The 20,025-nt window shown below is 33.6% G+C and overlaps 1 protein-coding gene across 4 annotated transcripts in view; it reads left to right on the top strand.

Annotated features, from left to right (window-relative positions):
• LOC134252009 (autism susceptibility gene 2 protein-like) overlaps positions 1 to 20,025 on the top strand; it is a 38,910-nt gene that overhangs the window by 1,897 nt on the left and 16,988 nt on the right. For 3 of the 4 annotated variants that reach the window (XM_062734423.1, XM_062734420.1, XM_062734421.1), the window contains exons 2-5: positions 624 to 713; positions 16,303 to 16,434; positions 16,765 to 16,800; positions 17,535 to 17,561. In XM_062734423.1, the coding sequence (XP_062590407.1) occupies positions 624 to 713; positions 16,303 to 16,434; positions 16,765 to 16,800; positions 17,535 to 17,561 (285 nt within the window). Of the gene's footprint in view, positions 1 to 623; positions 714 to 16,302; positions 16,435 to 16,764; positions 16,801 to 17,534; positions 17,562 to 17,915; positions 18,074 to 20,025 lie in introns of those variants that run through there. The other variant, XM_062734424.1, reaches the window with a different exon arrangement.

Here is a 20,025-nt window from a genome sequence, read left to right as displayed (position 1 = left end):
ACAATAGGACTATCAAAGTTAACAAGTACACCTTTACAAAGTTTGTAGACAATCAAATCACTCTTACTGAAGTTTTATTTGGTGCCATCTTCAAAATTCTGAATTCCTAGTCTCAACAACAAACAATGTTGAATGAAGAAATATATTGATATACATAATACATGAAACGTTTAATGTGTCAATTTGATGAACTTTAAAGTGTCTGTCTTACTGAAAACGTGTAAAGGCAGTGTCTAATTTGATCCAATATAAAGTATTCTTTCCCTGTTGCACAGAAACAGATTAAAATTTTCAATCATGCATTTCCTCTTGTTGCTCTGAAGTGAACCAATACTCAAGTAGGTGTACAAATATTATAGTGTAAACTGTAGATAGTTATACAGTGTTAGATGATTCTGATAAAAAACCTATACAGCTTCAAATGACAATAGTTGTTTTGTTGAGTTCATAAATGAGTTTTCATATTGATAGAAACATTTTTCAGTGCACCTTATATATTAAATTCATCCAGTGGTAATACTTGAAGCTAATTGATTGATGCATGCATGCCTTGTCAACTCACAGCATACAAGAGAACAAAGGAAAGTCTAACAATATTTTTATCGTTTGTACTTTGCTTTCAGAACAACTTGATGAAACCCTCGAAAACCATTGAACAGAAAGACAAAAAGAACGATTTTGTTAAAAGAAAGAAAAAGAAGACGAGAATAAAGGTAGTGTTGATATTTAGCGATTGTATGTCATTAAGAGGATGGTTACATAATAGGGGCTGCGATCAGAATACAGAGGCACTAGAAACCTGAATTGTCAGGCTTGAACCTTCTAAACAAACATCAGATTTTGTTACAACATCTGACAAAGCACAGGTTTAGCATTGTTAACATTTTTTTTTAAAAAATGAAGGGTCCATAAAATAAAATAAAAAAAATCAATTGAGAACAGGTGACATATGCAGTTGGAATGTGTTGAATTATAAACATGTGTTTTGAGTTTTAAGATTTGTTTGAGGGGAATTTGAAGGCAGGATAAAATTAAATGATCAGTGAAGGTGGTTATATTGACATAAGTTTTGACTACAGATTTTTTTTATGTAGTGGATGTGTTGTTGAGATTCTGTTTGATTAAGAAGACTTTTACAATTGAGTAGCCAGTTCACTTTAAACTCAAGTTGATTCATGTTGGGAAAATGTGTCATTCGGATATTTGTGAATTCTATGAAAATTAAACAGTGTCAAGGTTTCTTATAATCATTCCACTAAAACCAATTTATTACCCCCACACCAATATTTTCTCTCTGAGTCATTATCCCCATTTTTTTATCTGATTGTCACTATAATAAATGACATGCAAAGTAGTTACACAAATATGTTTTCTCACATTATTTCTATCAGCTGGATTCACCAAGTAAATATGTGGACATTCTTTCACTGTTTCTCAACATGTCATCAGTGTGCTTCATACACAAACCCCTTTTCCCCCAATACCCCCTTTTAAAAAGATTTGAGGATAAGTCGCTGCTATAAACAGAAAGGAGTGACACGGTTAGAAAGGACAGGCCTGGGTCAAAGGGTGGGTAATGAGAGAGATGGATGAATTAGTCCGCTGTATAGGAGCTGTCAATGAGAAAGACTCGCGCACATCATGACAGGAGACTAATCATTAGCTCACATGCAACTGATAAGAATTCTGGGAGAGAAAAAAAATGCCCTCTCGGAGCAATGATACAGTGGATTACATTGTCATGTTTTTAATTTCATATGCATGCCTTTAATGTTAAGCTAACCACTTTTAATATCTTTATTCCTTTTAGAGGGGGAGTCACACACCACAGTGAAAATAAGTGTAAAGCTCAGGGGGGAGGCTCAGTTCCACTGTGTCTGGAGCCCGTTATAAAATTGGCTCAATGCTTGATTTAATTCGAGATAGATTTTGTGTATAGTGCAGTCATAATCAGAGGAATGGTAGCCAGGATTATGAGAGGTTAGCTGTAGGCTCCTCTTTAAATGTGTGCACTTTTCAGATTCATTTTGCCAAGCTTGATGATTGCCCTTTTCGTTTCCTTCATAATGTGACATTTTGTTATGGATTCAAAATGTTACATCAGTATTTTTTCTGATACAGAATATTTCTACCATTATATCTGGAGTCAGTTTAGTTGCTGAGAACATACATGTCCCATTTATCCCTTGATAAGCTCTTGATTATCAAGACATTTTACCCTATGCAAATTAATTTTGATTTTTCGTTTATGTGTGACTGTCTAATTTGCATCAATATTATGGTCTTACCCACTGGCCAAGGCTCTCTTTGAAGATAATAGGGCTATGTAATAATATTGATATTCCAGTGTATTGAAGTTTGTTGCCAAAAAAATATCTCGATTGCAATACAATTTTTCAGTACTCCATTATACCAGCATATCACTTGGGCTTTGGATTTCTTTAAAAAATATGAAATGTGAGATGTTGAAAATGTTTGCAACTAAGCCAAACAGTAAGGTTGCCATTGGTTTGTTGCATTTCTGATTTTCAGTGCAAAACAACAAGAACTTTTTTAAATCATAGATACTAGATAGACGTACACAAATAAACATTTCATGCTTATAAATGGAGGTTAAATGAAAAAGAAAAGATCATCTTAACATTTAGTGAAAATATTGCAATACATATCGTAATACATTTAAAAATATTTAAGTTTATTGCAATCAGAAATTCCCGGCTGATACCCAGCCCAGGATAATTCTTATCCCTCTGAGTTACCTCCCCTAGATCCACACGTAGGAAATTTCTGTATATTAGTAATTAATAGTACAATAAAATATTTGGTGATTGATGACATTATATCATCATTATAACACTGTGTCATCGTTTTCTGGTTGTTAATGAAGTGAGATGTTAAGATTAACAAGTGCTCTGATACTTGTAATCTGATAAAATTAATCATCAAGTTAATATTTTGCAAGCTGCTTTACTCTTCTACTTAGGACAATAGAAGTGCTGAAATTTTAGTCATGTGGTAACTACCCTGTCCACTTTACTGTAAGTTAAATTTTGACTTTGCACATGTTAATTGTATAATTTTCAATATCAGTTTTAGGCAATAGTTTGACTGGAATTTATCTAATATATGATCTTGAAGATAGTACTTAGAATTAGAGATCGTGGAAGAAAAAAATGCACTGTTAATTGTAATTAATTTCAAATGTTATGGTGCCAGAAAACAACGACCTGTGTCTAAGCTTGATGCACAAATATGCATGCCTTCCTGGGAGGTCTAGAACTGAAGTAATCTTATGATTCAACTAAGACTGAGGAAGAATTATGAAAATTGAAAAAAATCAACTCGGTTTTCAACTTTGGAGGAAAAAGATGCAGCTAAAAGTGCAGTGATTTTTTTTTATTAAGCTTTATTCTTTACTGTGCATTATGAACAAGAAAAATTTCGTTTGGTCAGATTTACTTAATCATTCACTTTCTTAATTTTTTTTTGTTGAACATGTTGAAAAGTTCATTTGATTTTTAAAAAAATTATTTTAAAAGGAATGAATTTAAATTCAAGTGTATGATACAAAGTCTAATGGGAAAATTGATTTTTATGAAATTCTTGATGAGGAAATTGATTTGCACCAGTAATGTATTGGATTATAATATAAAATAGATATATATTAAAGGTAATACTACCATGCGTTAAATGATTATTAACATGGATTGACATTAACAGTGTAGAATTGCATATAATTTACATGATATTTCCTGAGCCAGAGATTTAAGGATAATGAGGACTTGTTAAACATATTGGAATTGTAGTTCCTATGATTCATTATTGATGATAATTTCAGGTTTTCTCATTCTGCTAACCTGCACAGATTCCTAATGTTTATGATTTTAGATTGTTGGGAATGATTTTATTCAAATTTCAAGCATTAGCAAGTTAGGGTTAGGTAAACAGAATTTGACTTATGGAACAGTTTTTTTGAATAGTTGACCTTTGTACACAGTAGCATTCCAGCTCTTCTAAATTCCCCTGAAATTTTTTGTGTGCTAAAAAATGTCTTTCATCTATCCATTTTGTATTTTTCATAAAATAGTGTGATGCATAGAGTTAATATTTTATGCTTTTGTATGTAATAATAGAATGTGCAATATTACTAACATTGCACATCTTATTAAGCATGAAGATGTTAGAGTGTCAAATAAAGACCTATGCATCGCTTTGTTACTGTGGAGTTGAGTGGTCTGCGAGATAAAGTAAAACTGAGTCAATGCTACTGTCAGGAATAACTCCTGAGTCAGCAATTAGATAATAAACTTCAAGGACACATGTACTAGGAGCTTCTAGACTGGCCCAGAAGTAACTGCCTTTGGTTTGGCCTCAAACCAGTGAATGTTCACCATCACTCAAAAAATATATTCTGGAAATAAAATGGGCAATGGCTTGACTACCCTCTTGACTCTTTTTTTAAAGAACTTTTTTGGGGGTAAACAACTGCCAAAAAGATATGCTGTCAGAATTTCAATGCAAAACTTGACATTTGTGTAAACAAACAAAGGGGAGGGCAGTTGGTGAGAGAACTCCTTTGTCTGTTCTATTGAACACTTCTTTAACTTCTGCTCACAGTCTGAATTTTCATTTTCTTAGTAAAGTTGTTGTTTAGATAATCTTTGGATGAGCTTCAGCATCAGGTGCCTTGTAGAGTTTTCTTGTTTCCTTATTACTGATACGATTAATTAATTTTGTTCATGTGAAACAAGCTAAAAAATGCTTCTTTCTGCTTGCAGAAATTTTTTGTTTCAATATCTTTAATAAACACTACAAAGGACTTGGTCATCCATGGAATTAGAGTGAAAGGAAGAAACCAAGACAAAAGTTGCTCACTAAAATAGTTTTCTGTTGCAATGAACTGATATCAAAATGTATAAAGTAGTAGGTGATTTATATGTATCTAATAGGGCTCAAGACAACATTATGTTACATCTAACTGACTGGGTCTAGTTATGTCTAAATGTATAGATTTTTTTATTGCAATAAACCTGATCATGGTGCTGTGGACAGTTGAAAGATTATTTCTGTATGCTTAGCGATGTTTATGGCGGGGCCATATAGTGTTCATGTCTGTCTTCCTTCTTCCTTCTGTCTATCCTGCCATCACTGCATTTAGCTTGGTTTTAAAGAATCTAAATAAGATAAATTTATCGAACTTCGAATGCTGATACAAATTGATTAGATCTATTCAGCTGCATTACCATTTGTGCCTTGACCTTCTTTTGACCTTGACCTCATATTTTCTTTAATTGAAGTTAAGTTAATTAAGTTTAAAAGCAACTATTCAAGATATTTCCATGAGACTCATTTGCTGATATATATGAATGAATAGTATTAATTTAAAACTTCATAAAAAATTTGTGACCTTTGATCATCATTCCTTTGACCTTGACTTTAGTCTCTTAAATTAGTGATTATCTCAATTCTAGAGACACTTGAGACATTTCATCAATACGTGTTTGCTTATATATGTATACATACTAACGATTGAGAGCTGAATAGTATTATGTCTAAACCATTAGACAGTTATCAATATTTTTGTCTCAACCATAATCAGAACAAAGCAAACATGCATTTGTTCATGCTAATTCAACAATGTCATCTTGATTTGACGTTGCATATTTCTCTATGTATATGAGTTTTAAAAAATATGACATTTAATAATGCAATTTAAATTATATCAGTTATTTCACTTATCTAATAGATCTTTGGACACTAGTCCAAATGTTCTAGTCAAGAAAAAATTTAATGCTGAACCCAGCCTCATTTGGGAAAGAAGATAACCAAACTACCAGATGCTTTTATATAAAAAACCATAGGGATGCTTTCTCATTATCTGATTGATTTGACTAATGCTTTAATATTCTTCTAATAGGACATGAAATAAATGTATAGCATATTTTATCATAGAATATGGCAGATTGACATCATGTTTTTATTGTCCTGTTAGTAAATCTAGGAACTCTTTTCCAAAGTACTATCCATAATGGATGGTGAAGTGAAATCCAGATAGCTCGAGATCTTGCTGGCAGAGAGAATTTGATTTCTAAAGTCGAGGGCCATGATGTGCAAGCTAGTAATTCATTTGTTTGTCTTGCAGGAGTGTTGTTATGCAATGAAGGCACCATCATTTTAAAGTCAAAAGACCCACTATAATGGGCAAAAGAAATCAATAAATCTCATACAAAAAAAAAAGATCACTGCTTATACTTGAATATTTGATGAGATGTTATGATTGCCGGCACTCTATTCAGAAAAAAGAATGAGGTGCCATGTCGATTGATGTTGTCCTGAATAATTGATCAGGGTAGATATTTTGAAACATCCAAATTTAAGAGTTGTAGTTCTTGTTACTTACACGCTTTTGACAAGTTCACCATATTGACATGCAGGGACTTTCTGCTCAGGAAGTTTAGATGTGAAATAGATAAAGCAAAATGACTTGCATAATGCGTAGCTGGAAATAAGAAATTTCTTTCAAATTTGTGGTTTTTAAAAATGATTGGCACTTGACAACCATAGCATTAAAGGTGTTTAATTGAAGTGCATGTGGTGTTTTCAAGCTGTTACCTATATACAGTTGGTAAAGCACACCAGTAGAGGAATGGTTTGTACTTATACATATAGCCTGACATATGACACTCTTTTACGGTGTACATGAGGACAAATTATTAAGCCTTGGTGGTCCCTTCTAATGACTCTTTAATTGTACATATATAGTCTTACTGTGTACATCCATTTCATATGATTAGTGGCAACACAGAGAATAAATGTGTGAATTTTAGATGTATTTTATCTTCCATTAATTCAGGATCCACCAACTTGTCCAATAAACATGGGTAAACAGTCAATGAATTAATGGCTTAATTAACATGATTAAATTTGTTTTTTTCTGTGAATTAAGAAGCTAAATAAGGGAGGTAGATTTTTAGGTCTCCTGAGTAAACTCAGGTGACCTATTGCTATCCGTTTTTGTCCGTCGTCGTTCGTCGTGCATTAACATTTGAACATTTTCAGCTTCTTCTCTGAAACGACTGAACCAATTTCAACTAAATTTGGCATAAAGCATCTATGGGTAAAGGGGAACAAAAATTGTGAATTTCATGATCCCTGCCCCCTGGGGCTTGAGGGGTGGGGCCAAAACCACTAAAATTAATGCAATCTTTAAAAATCTTCTTCTTTACTTCTGGACATCAAGCAGGCAGACTGTTTGCACGATTGTAATTAGCAATGGTGCCTCTACCAAATTGTGAAATTTATGGCCCTAGGGTCAGGGGTTCTGGTGTTACAGCGGGGCTAAATAAGTATATAGTGAAAATGCATTATTTCTTTGAAAATCTTCTCTGCTCCTGGGTATGAAATAAACCAACTATGTACATAGTTATGATGAGCAAGAGTGCCTCTACCAAGATTTTGAATTTTATGGCCCCAGGGTCAGGGGTTCTGATGTTAGGGCAGGGCTCTATTGAATATATAGTGAAAATGCATGAATTCTTTGAAAATCTTCTTCTCTGCTCCTAGGTATTAAATAAACTAACTAAGTGCATAGTTATGATAAGCAAGGGTGCCTCTACTAAAATTGTGAATTTTATGGCCCCAGGGTCAGGGGTTCTGATGTTAGGGTGGGGCTCTATTAATTATATAGTGAAAATACATGAATTCTTTGAAAATCTTTTTCTCTGCTCCTAGGTATTAAATAAACTAACTAAGTGCATAGTGATGATGAGCAAGAGAGCCTCTACCAAAATTGTGAATTTTATGGCCCCAGGGTCAGGGGTTCTGGTGTTAGGGCGGGGCTCTGTTGATTATTTTCTAGTGAAAAAACATGAATTCTTTGAAAATTTTCTTCTCTGCTCCTAGGTATTAAATAAACGAAGTACATAGTTATGATGAGCAAGAATGTCTGTTCCAAATTTGTGAATTTTATGGCCCCAGGGTCAGGGGTTCTGGTGTTAGGGTGGGGCTCTATTGATTGTATAGTGAAAATACATTAAATCTTTAAAAATTTTCTTCTCTGCTCTTGGGTATTAAGCAGATGAACTACCTATATAGTTATGATGAGCAAGGGCCCTAATCTTCCAGAATTGTGAATTTCAAGGCCCCAGGGTCAGGGGTACCATAGAGGGGGGGGGGGCTGTACTTATATACTGAAAATGAATGAATTGTTTGAAATCTACTCCTTCATATTAATCAAATATTTTTGAAAAGCAGGGATGCCTTTTCAAGATCTAGAATTGTGCAATGTGTGGATCTAGGCCTAAGGGTCAGGGTTTATGTATTGAAATGCATTTTTTGTTCCTCTACTCTTCCCATGGGTATTAAGTAACCAAACTAAGCAACTGCTAAGTGTATAGTTATGATGATCAATGGTGCCTCTTTCAAATTAGTTCAATCACTGGAAAGTTGTTGCATAATGCTCAGGTGACCTATAAGGCCGTTGGGCCTCTTGTTTATCATAAATATGAACTTAAATTAAGTTTATAGGTCCTAAAATGCTGGATTTACAGAATTTTACATTAAATATTTTGCTTTTCCTTGGTTGCCGGGTTATTTACTAGAGAATAAAAGTACACCGTACTTTCATCTTTACATGATACATTTTTCTTCTCTCTTTGACACTAAGAAGATGATTACAGCATAAGCTACAATGCTGTGGAAAGATAATTTTATAAATGAAGTCAAGGATGCCTCAGATACCGCTGCTTCAGATTTACATACAATCTGTTTTTATTTCCTGACATCAATACATTGATTTTTCTGTCCCATAAGTAATCCCTGAGATTTATAAAAACCATGCATTTTGCTTGGTTGTGGCAAGGAAATTGACCTGGTGCTAGGTTTAGCCAGAGATTTGGTATGTTTGTGCTCCTTCGCAGATTGAAATGATGCCTAATTCTTTCATCTCTTGGTTGGGACAGAGTAGGATCGGAATTCTAAGCCTCCTTGAATCTGATAAATGTCTTCCCTTCTAAGTAATCTTTTCCAATACTACCAATTTAGACTTGGGAGGGGTGTACTGCATAAAACGTGTTTGTCAACAGATTTCCGTTGAATTAAGTGATGCTTTATTGCTAATTACAGAAAGAATTTTCTCTCTTTTTCCACCTTTGTGGCTGATGTGTTTTTTGGAGTGTTCCTTTTATTGTTGCACCTACATGATATTTTGGTAGCTGGATTCTCGACAGGGAGATACATTACGTTTCATGTTCGCAGTAGATTGCATGAAAGTGTTACGCCTGCCAGCTAGAGCACAATTAGCAGAGAGGGCTTTTTATTTGCATGAGGATTTTGTAATACCGACAAATTTAACTTCATTAGATAAAGTGGAGGTGTGACCTATGCATATCTGTAAGTAACTTGATTTATTAATGAATTACATTAATTTTTTATAGGTAAGATGGGTTCAACAGATATGCATAAGCTTTTTTTTTAAGAGAATTGTTATAAATCATAATATATTGAATAAAAAATTGTATGAATATTGGATGTAAATTAAAAGTAATTATATTCACACCATTGTATTAAATCAGGACTATTTTTGTTTTTCAACTTTATTGGAAGGGAAATGCTCATTCATAATTTCCTTTCAGATTCTGTTTGTAATCCCTGTTTCATTTTGAGTTCTTTCATGTAAAACAAATGGCTCAACATACTAAATTTGAAGTTGAAAATACCTCTGATTTAAAAAAAAAATGTGTGGAAGTCTACTTCAGAAAGTACATGTATAAGTCCAGAGTGAAAACAAGATGCTCATGATGTTAAGTCATTTGCAATTGTTAGTAGATAATGCTAATTTGCATTCCTAGTAATGAGACTGAACCATTTGATTGTTGTGTTGGCATTTCTGTCAGGGCTGATGTTGTTACAGTTGAGGAGAGCAGTCCCTTCTGGGGATCCCTTCAGCAACACTTGATAATATCAGATCTTTTTCTCCTCCACTCAGGAGACTCTACAGAAATTGCCAGGAACACTACCATCAATATTCATTTACAATCTTTTGTGTGTATGTCTGTGTTTTGTGTGTTCTAGATTTTTGTGTCCTCATAATGAACTTTATAGTTATATTTTTTTTTATTTCTAAGAGATATATAAAAGGAGAGGAATTAGTTTTCTTGGACATTAATTTTGGTTTATGAATATTTTAATTTAGTACAATAAATTTTGATTTTAAACTCAATGTTACCATAAATTTAGCTAAAAATGTAGCAGGATAGGATTGTTAAGTGAAAACAAATTTGGAGGCTTTTTCTATTTGAAAATCAAAAAAACTTCATATGATGACTTTACCAGAGCCTCAGCTCTTTTTTGTTCAATAGTTAGCACATGTATGCCTTTGAAATTCAACCCCCCTCTTGGTGATTATTCTTCAAGATGGCTGCCAAAAACAAACAAATGGTCAAACAAACAAAAACAAGCAAGAATGACAGTATAAACTTTTTCTTTCTGTGTTTGATGATTAAGTTAGAAAATCTGGATGAAACATCTTCTTCTAAGACTCCTTTCAGTGACATAGTGGATGGGAGTTGACTTCATCAAGCTTGGCTTAGAAATCTGTCAGATGCTATAAAAACTTGTCTTTCAGTTTCTCTTCAGAGCTTGGCGGAGGGAGATTCAGTGCTGGCTTGTTTAATGAAGATTTGCGCTGGTGATAGGTTCAGAATAAATCAATCGGCAGAAATGTTAAACCTCTTTTATGGAGAATTAATCCATTTTCACCTTTAGTTATAGGAATTCCAATTATCAGAATGCAATGAGTCCCTGATTACTTATTATATCATCATTGATTTAACAATTAGAACATTGAGAAAGATCTGTTACTGCAAACACTTATTAGGAAGTGGTAGGGTAAAGAGATTTATGGTGTTAAATTGTCTTTGTCAATGTCATCAAAACCAGAATTTGTCCTTTATTAGCACAATTTATTACCTTAGAAATGTAAATTTCATCCAGTGGCGTAGCGTGCCTCAAATAGATGTGTAGGCACTAAAAAATGAAGCCGAAGGCTTCAGTGAGGCGCGAAGCGCCGAAAGGTGGTAGGTGCGGGAGGGGGTCACCCCCTCCTGCGGGAGGGGGGTTGGGGGACCTCCCCCGAGAAAATTTTGAAAAATAGACGCAAAATTAGCACTTTTGAAAGAAGTTTTTTTTAAAGCAAACTCTTATAGATTCCAAAGATATATCATATGTCACCTCAATGTACATAGAAGTTGAAAAAAAAATTCTAAGCAGATTATTTTTGGAGACCCCCTCCCCGTGATTTAAATATTTGGAAAATATCGGCATTTATATTATTTGATATAAATTTGAATAAATAATTAGAAAAATTGGTGTTTGAGTAATATATTTTCATTGTTTTGTAGAAACAGATAAATTTTATACAGAGAGAGAGAGAGAGAGAGAGAGAGAGAGAGTGAGAGAGAGAGTCTCGAAAGAGATTTGGTCATAGCCGATTCTCACTCTCCCTTTGCATGAACCTGTGTAAAACAAATTTTAAAGTTTTAATTATTTAATATAAATATATAGGAATGCTGCTGAGAGAACGGAAAAATGGAAAGAACGTTTTAAAGGTTTGAAACTGCATGTAAGTTTGATACTAAATTTCGGTTTCATTTGAACGAAAACACATTACACTACAGTAACTTGGTTAATTGGTATTAAAACATCAAAAGGTTTCTACTTTGTTGGGAAAACTCGATTTTTCTTAATTTGTCAAAGATTGCAGGAATGTCTCAGGGCATCTTTGTATGGGGTACTCAGTTTGACTGCTAACGCCACTAAAAGAAACAAGACTGTAAATTATGTTTTACAGCTATAAAATACATATGTACTGAATTTCATTTTTTTGATTTTATTTATTATTGACAAATTAATTTATTACATTAATCTTATTTTAAAAAACATAAAAAACATGACCATATATTTTGACCAAAATTATGTGTAGGCATTTGCCTTTTTGCCTTAATGGACGCTACGCCACTGTCATCACAAGCTTGCCTTCAGAAACTTTTGATTTCAAAAGGTGCAAGTATTTAAGAAGCTTAACTGCTTACATAATTGAATAAAATACACATGCATCTTCCTATCATAATCTTGGCTGTTATTTAATTAGTTCATAAAAAAGCCTTTTTTAATTCTGCGCTATTTTTGTGTGTTTAATTGCAGGGATAGTACATATCAATCCTTCACACTAAAAAAGTTTGTGTTTAAAATAACAATTATTGAAAGGTATTTCACAGTTTATTAGGACAAGGAAATGAAATGTGTACACTGGACATGTAAGCATATCCATTTATAAAGAAAATTTAACAATACATTTGTGGCTCTTTAATCATTTTAAGCTACTTAATGGACTGATTTTGCATTCCTTAAGTCAGGGTGCCTGAGTGCAGTTCTTACCAAGGCCAAATTTGGCATTCAAAAAGTCTCATTTTTTCCCCCTTTGAACTTAGTACGAAACACATTATTTTTCTTCTTTCTTCTTTTTATTTTTTTTGGACTCAAATTTGATGATCAATGTGCCCACATTTAGCAGCTTTGATAATCAGAAATCAAGGTAAAAAAACAGCAACTTGTAATTAGCAGGTTGAACAAAAAGCTTAAAAGATGAATTATGCATAAAAATGATTAAAGAAATCATTTTTTATGGAAGAAATTAGATGTTATTGGTATAAAAATTTCCATATCCATGATATCAGGACAGATTTATAATACAACATGCTTTCATGGGATTGAAATTTAATTACATGTTTTAAGATAATTTGAGACATGAACTGAAATTTAAATGAAATTTAGTTCACAATTGAGTGAATATGCATTTAAATGCTCCTCTGAAGTCCTAAATCTTTTTCATGAAATAAAATATGCACATTAAATCTGATAAATGTGCTACCAATTGATGGCAGTCCTTTGTGCTTTTTTATACTTTAATGGCATAATCATTTTAAATGAAGAAGCATCTAGAGCTTTTGATGTGATGGTATAGTCTATTTTTTGCCACTGAGAAGAGAAGTCTGCCACTGAATGAGTGCTCCTTCTCATTAGGTACATCCCTGTTGGGCTGGGAGAAAGAGACAATTATTTTGAATCTGATATAAAGAGCAGGATTGTCAACCTAAAGGCAAGCATTCCCAGCGTACAGTAGGACAGGGAGCAATAAGAGATAGTGGTCAGCCGGTCTATAAAATCAGTGTCTGCTGATGGGCATTTTTTCACTGGAAGCAGATCAGCTCTTCTTTTCCTATTTGCTCATTGTCTAGTCTCGGCAGAAATTTAAAGTAAATTTGATTACTTGCTTGAAGAGTTGGACCGTTCAGGCAGATATTATTGCCATGTATGGTGAACTGTATGGGGATCAATACATTTGGAGAGAATTAATATCGGTTACAAACCCTGGGCCTCGTATCGATTCACAGTGTCGAGTGAGGAAGGGCGACATATCTGTATTTTAGTTTTCTTTAAAGAGGGTGATGAACATTTGATAGCACAAGGGAAATTTCTCTGTCGTTGGATATTTTTACTGGTAGCCATTCACTTCAGCAGGTAGGATTTGTAGAGCTTGAGCAATGATGTGTGTGTCAAGGTGTATTTGCTCTTGACCACTCATCCATTTAAATGATAACACTTTGTCGAAAAGCAAATTATTGATTGGCAAATGCATTAGTTTTATTTTGAAGCATTTTAAAGAGTCTAATCAACTGTACAGTAGCATGTTTCCAAGAGAATGAAATAATGAGGGTTGTCAATTCAGGTACTCTTTAGCATGGGGTTGTCCGATTAATTCATTATAAAACACCCTCAGTGGCATTGATCCCTTAATACTTCAAAGTATGTTGATTGTAACACTATGCTGAGACATATAAACTTGAAAATTGCAGAAATTTTTCAAATGCATTACCACAGATTGCTCCTCAATTTACAGAGTTTATAATAATAGAACACAAGACTTCTGAAATGTGTTGTCATTAATTGAAGAGCTCTTGATCTGCCAGATGTCTTTGCACGTAAAATGAATAATTTCATGTGTGGCGCAAACACAATTTTAAGAGGGAAAGAAAAAGGAGCCCTAATAAACAATCTTTCATCTCTAGTGCAGAGGATTGTCCTAAAAATCTCTTACTTTAGTGTAGGAAGTCTTGAAGCTTTTCAAGAACAGAAAATATCTGGTGTAACTTAGTTTTCAAGCAATGCCGATTGTGTTGAAGTGACATTATTGAAAATGCCTCATCAGTTGATAAATTCAAATTTCATAGGATTTCTCCATCAGACATGTAATCTTTTGCTAAAAAAGGTTATTTGTCATTTTAAAAGGATTACGTTAATCCATGGCCGTCCTTTGGGCTTTTTGGCTGATTGAAGGTGGTGCGTAACACAGTTAATATCACTTGTCTGGAAGGATCTGGTGTTTAATTTCGCTGAGACTCTGTCAAAAACTTGCGCTTCAAAATACTACAGTAGCTAGAAACATTGCACTTTTTATCTTAAAGAGGGTAAGGCTGCTCATCACAGGGAAACGCAGGGATTACATAGCACAATATCCAGTCTTTTTTATCCCCGTCGTGAGATAACAATCAATAGCAATGACTTGGGCACAGCCACGCTCTTCCATTTCCTAGCACCGGACTTTATCCCAGGATATGTTCAAGTGAGCCCTTTAACACAAAAGTAATAAAAAGTTTATATCAATTCTTTTCTTAATCATAGATTTTTGAGGGAAAGATAAACTAATACACAGCTGGGTCCCGGCCCCTGTTTACAGGCATGTGACAGATTGATAAGAAAATCCTTGTGTATGAAGTGCGCTTGTTGTCCTCGCCTGTCTCCGAGACACCGCGTAAAAGCCGTGAACAGGAAGCCTAGCGCACCACAAAATCCTATCAAGGTTCCGAGTAACATCATGTTTTGTCCCTTTTTTTAAAAGGCAGTGTCTTGTCAAGTTGGCAGAAGAAAGCATTTGTGTTTATATGATCTGTTAAATTAAGACATTTAGCAGGGTTTGATGTCATATGTCAAGATTAAGTCATGTCGGTAAAGTAGCTGGTAGAAGGGAGGTGGTGATTTCAGGAAAACAAATGGTCGTCTAAGTGTTTTTAAAAAGGTCTTTTGTAGATATGTACTTTTTAACATGTCAGAGATTATGTTCATATGCATGTTAAGTGCCTTAAATGGAAAAATTTAAAATTAAAATGAAACCACAGATAATGACCATGTAACTTAATGTAGCATAAATTATGTATTGCCTCTTTTTAAATAACATTTTACTAATCTTGACAGTGTCTTCTTTCAGACAAAGATTTAAAAATGTGTCCATAAAAAATATTAATAAACCTTTGGGTAACAAAGTTATTTAAGGCATGAAATGAGAGATTTCTGTTGAGAGAAAGAAGTAAAAAAAAAATTAAGAATGAATGTTTGAGAGATTCGAAACTTTTGTTGAAATATCTGAGGATAATCCGCTATTATAGGATGGATTGTCTATAGTCTTTTTTCTGTGTCTGACACTTCCATATTGGATCATTTGTCATCATTAAAAACAAACAAAGGAGAAAGGCAAACACTCCTTATGCGACTGGTGTCAAATAAAATATTCAAAAAAATATATTATCCATATAATATTACACATGCAATAACAAACCAACAAAATCAGTTAAAAAAACACACAAGCTATTGAGACTAAACAAAATTGGCAATATATGGTTATTACATGCTCAAGGAAATGCAATAAATTGATGTACATTGTATTCCTCATTTTGAAATTTGAAGATTAATAATATATGAAACATGAGAAAAGCATAAAAAATTTGCTGAATTGTGTGCTTTATGCAAGTATGCTAGAAGTAGAAGTGAAGATAGCACATCAAAAAATAACTAATTTGGGGAAAGCAGAGAAAAAAATGCATTTGAATGACGGCATAATGCTAAATCCATGCAAACAGCAGAATTAGTTCAATTAGTTTGAAAAATACTGTGGTCTCATCAATTTTCACTGGCAACAATTTTTCGTGGATTTTGTAAAAAGATGTTTTCGAGGATACATAATTTCGTGGACAAAAGCATTGCTCATACAAATGAATATCATTTTTCTTAAATCAATGAACATTTGAATTCGTGGATCTGCTCAACAACGAAATCCTCGAAAACTTGTTCTCAACGAATATTAATGAAACCACAGTAAAGAAAATGATTCTTTATTTGAATTTTGCAATACTGTATAAAAATGCAAAATTTAGAGTTTTGTAATTCATGTAAAATTTTATTTTGTTACAGCCCTGTAGGCCTTTATCCCCAGCCCTGAACCATCGATTCAGTGATAACTCCTCAGTACACAGTCCATACAGTGACAGGACGGAAGAATTCTCAGACCAGCGGTCGGGATGTCGGGATGGAGGACTGAGTGACGTAAGTTTGGTCTTCAGTACTAAGGGTGATCGTAATCTATTTTCAGTCCAATTTTCTATTTAAGAATAAACCTTTTTTTATAAGAAGAAATCTTTTGCAGAAATGACCATATCATACAAGTCCTCTTTATTCATTTATTCAACATTCACCAGAAATTTCTGTGTCTGTTTTATTAGCAAGCTGCGTCCTTCTCAACATTATTACCATAAAAAATGTTTTTTCAATCACTGCAATTTTCAAAACCTGTCAAAAAAGTACCTTGAGATTACGGAAGATCTTTTTGGTTAAGATTTTACATTAACATTTACTGTGAATATTCATGTATTGTAGGTCAGTACCCATTCAAGCTCTGGAAGAGGATATTTGGTAAGACTTTTATTTTAGTAAAACATTGTACAAAAAAGGGCAACATTTAGATTTCAGTTGTTTATGCAATATGTCTCAGTATTTATGATGTCATTGGCAATTAATTTGTCAAAATCTGAACTTCTGATCTCTGCTAAATGCTGAGAATAAAAGCAGTCATCCCCCAAAGCTACAAAATGCAGATTAGAACATGCGAGAAAAGTGATATTGGTAATATAATTTGAGGGTAGAAAATGTAATATCCTGATATTGTGATCGGTGCAACAACTTGCAGCAAAAAATTTAATGTGCTGCATCTGTCACCCTCAAGGTCCTGTTTTCCGTTTTCATATTATCAGCTTGAAGCCGTAAACCTAGACAAGCTTAAGTTCCATACAAGGCATAGAGGTCTCTTTGTATTGATAAAAAAGAAGACACACTACTTGAAACCTAACCCTGTAATAAGCCTAGCCATAAATCTCCGGCTCCCCAATTCATCAACACAAATTTGACAGTCATTCAGGGTCATTGATTTTATTCTGCATTGAAATTATACACAGATTTTGAAATCTTAATTTGAAGCCCGAAATATCGACAAGCCCTGCAACAAATTTTTGTGATTCGTGACAAAGAGAAAGCAACAGAAAATTGTGTGCAATTTACTGACACACAAACCTCATTAATGACTTTACCCATAATGCAATCTTCCTTCGCATGCACATGAATATTAATATGCTGTCGTTTGTTGTTTGCAGTGTGACAGTGAAAGTGGAGATGAACGGGTAAGTGCATTTAAATCATTCGACGATGGCTTGTCTTTTTTTACAGATATATATATTGGCGCATATAATAGGTGTCAATGAAATGTTTGTCAAAATTGAAATCGATAGTGTACTATGCTAATCCGGTGCTTCTGGAGGCTTATGTCTTTTGTTAACACGACACTGGCGGGGGATATCCAGCGACTGTTTGTTATTGCTTTTGTGTCGTGGATTAGGAGGAAAGGTGAGTGAATCACGACTAATGTCAGTTTGGAGGGCTGTAGAGTTTGTACTTTCTCATCTGAAGAACCTCTTGAGCTACATACACACTCTCTCTACTTCACACACACTGCATTGAAGGACACTCGGCATTGTCAAAGCCAGGGATAGAAGGTCTGGGACAAAACGTAAGAGCTGTATTTCATTGTGAAGGGCCGTGTGTGTAGCTTTGAGGGTGCTCAGATTTGCTGCTTTGTGCAACCATTGTGGAGCAGCTATTGTGTAAGCTATTGTCATGTTGGATTTCTATGAAGGTTTGTGCATATGAATTAGGATGATGGAAGATTAAGTTTTCTTCAATTTGAAGTTGAGGTAGAAGGAAAAAAAATTCAGAAAATGTAGTCATTTCAATGTTTTTTGTCATGAACTGCTAGCTTTAATATTTTATGTTTTCAGTGTACTCTGATGAGTATAAAGATGATCATGTGCTTTATATGTTGATAAGATATCTACAAAAAAGGAAGGAGATAAGAGTACTTGACAATGCTTTAGTCTCTGTGTTTTTTTATTGTTGAAAGTAAGGTAGCTATAGTATGAAAGTATTTCCATGAATCTGACACACATCCTTTGGGGTCCTTTGGGGATGACAATCAAGAATTTTTTGTCACTTGATGTAAAACATTATTAGAAGAACAGTGTTATTTTCTATTGATGAAGGCATTTTTTTGACAGAATGTTCTTTATATTCATGAACAATGACAGTTTAACTTTGGTATCATGAAACACCTATATCTCAGATACCATGGATATGTCTAGGTGACTTGGAAGTCCCATCCACTTTTTCCGTATACAAGAATTGCCTTGATATCTCGAATCCTTGAATATCTCAAAGTTTTTTCTCCGCCTCATAAAATTTGAGGTTAGGAGATTTGACTGTATCCTCTTCTTTTCATGTTGCATTCATATGAAAAGTGTTAATATATATTGATTGTTTTGTTGGCTAAAGCACAGAGGTTTTACTGAGTGCTGATGCAAATATAATAGCAAGGCTTTCTGTCATAAAAAGAAAATCTTTGGAAGAGTCCTAACTGGTTCAGGTATCCTATTGTTGTTCAAAGATACTGGAATAAGCATGCCAAGTGAAATGTTTAGTTAAAAATACACATTTTTATCTTAATTACAATATAATAAGTTTGTGGAATAGAATATGAAAAGTTTGCATCATTTAGTAAGAATAAATGCTTTGATAAACACCTTAAGGATGGAAATGTGTGCCATAATAATCACCATAAACATGCAAAGCTGATACAAGATAGATTTGGATTTAATATCCTACCAACAGCAAGGTTTTCATGAAATGAATAGAATGTTTTATTTGGAAACACCAAAAAGGATGTAAACATGTGCCTCACAAAATTAATGACCTGACTTTCTGCAGCAATTTTCCAGGACTAAAATTGTCTTTGATGCAATCATTCAAATTAATGGTCAATTTATTGCCAAGTTGCCTGCATGCAATACCTCATCATTTTGTAGATGCTTCAATTTACTTAATAGGTGAAATAGTAGAGCTTGGTAGCAAAAGTATTTCAAAATTGATTCTTAGATGTTAGCTAGGTTTGCAAAGATATTGTAAGTGAAAATAAAAATGGTTCTAAAGGACTCAATTTCAAACAAAACTTGAAGAAGGTGGAGGTGTAATATCAATATTTTCAAGGCCTGCTGTGGCCAAAGAGGTTGAAAGTTGAGATATAATATGGACGTGTATGTTGGAAATTTAACACACTATTATTATCATTCAGTTATGATGTACAATTATATTGTAAAGGAGACTTATCGTGACGACAAATAGGTGTAGGAGAAATGACGATTTTTTTGCAAATATCATAACATATCATTATTATTTATGAAGCAAGGACTATTGTTGTGAAATTTTATTTAATTAGCATTTAAGCTATAAAAACATAATTACCGTACATGCAAAATATTTTTGTTTTTGTTGAATGTGATTGTTTTGATTCCATATCCTGATGATGATTAAATTATAGCTTAATTACTCAACTTAAATTGACATCATCATTCATTTTAAAGTAAATTATCATTCCGTTGAGCTAAATTTGTTAAAACAAATTATTATCTGCCTATGATAAAATTTATAAATCTACAGTAACAAGCAAATTCAAAGAATTGTGGTCCCCTGCTTTCAGTGTCTTGTGTATGAGATGTCATTTTTTTATGGCATTTTGTGTCAAATATGAAGGTCCTA

This window comes from Saccostrea cucullata, unplaced genomic scaffold, assembly GCF_032062105.1.
Source record: "Saccostrea cucullata isolate Sc308-1 unplaced genomic scaffold, CSIRO_AGI_Scuc_v1 ctg6, whole genome shotgun sequence".
NCBI classification, from domain to species: domain Eukaryota; kingdom Metazoa; phylum Mollusca; class Bivalvia; order Ostreida; family Ostreidae; genus Saccostrea; species Saccostrea cuccullata.
Note: the sequence above shows the minus strand (reverse complement) of the source record. Positions and strands in the feature narration are given on the sequence as shown.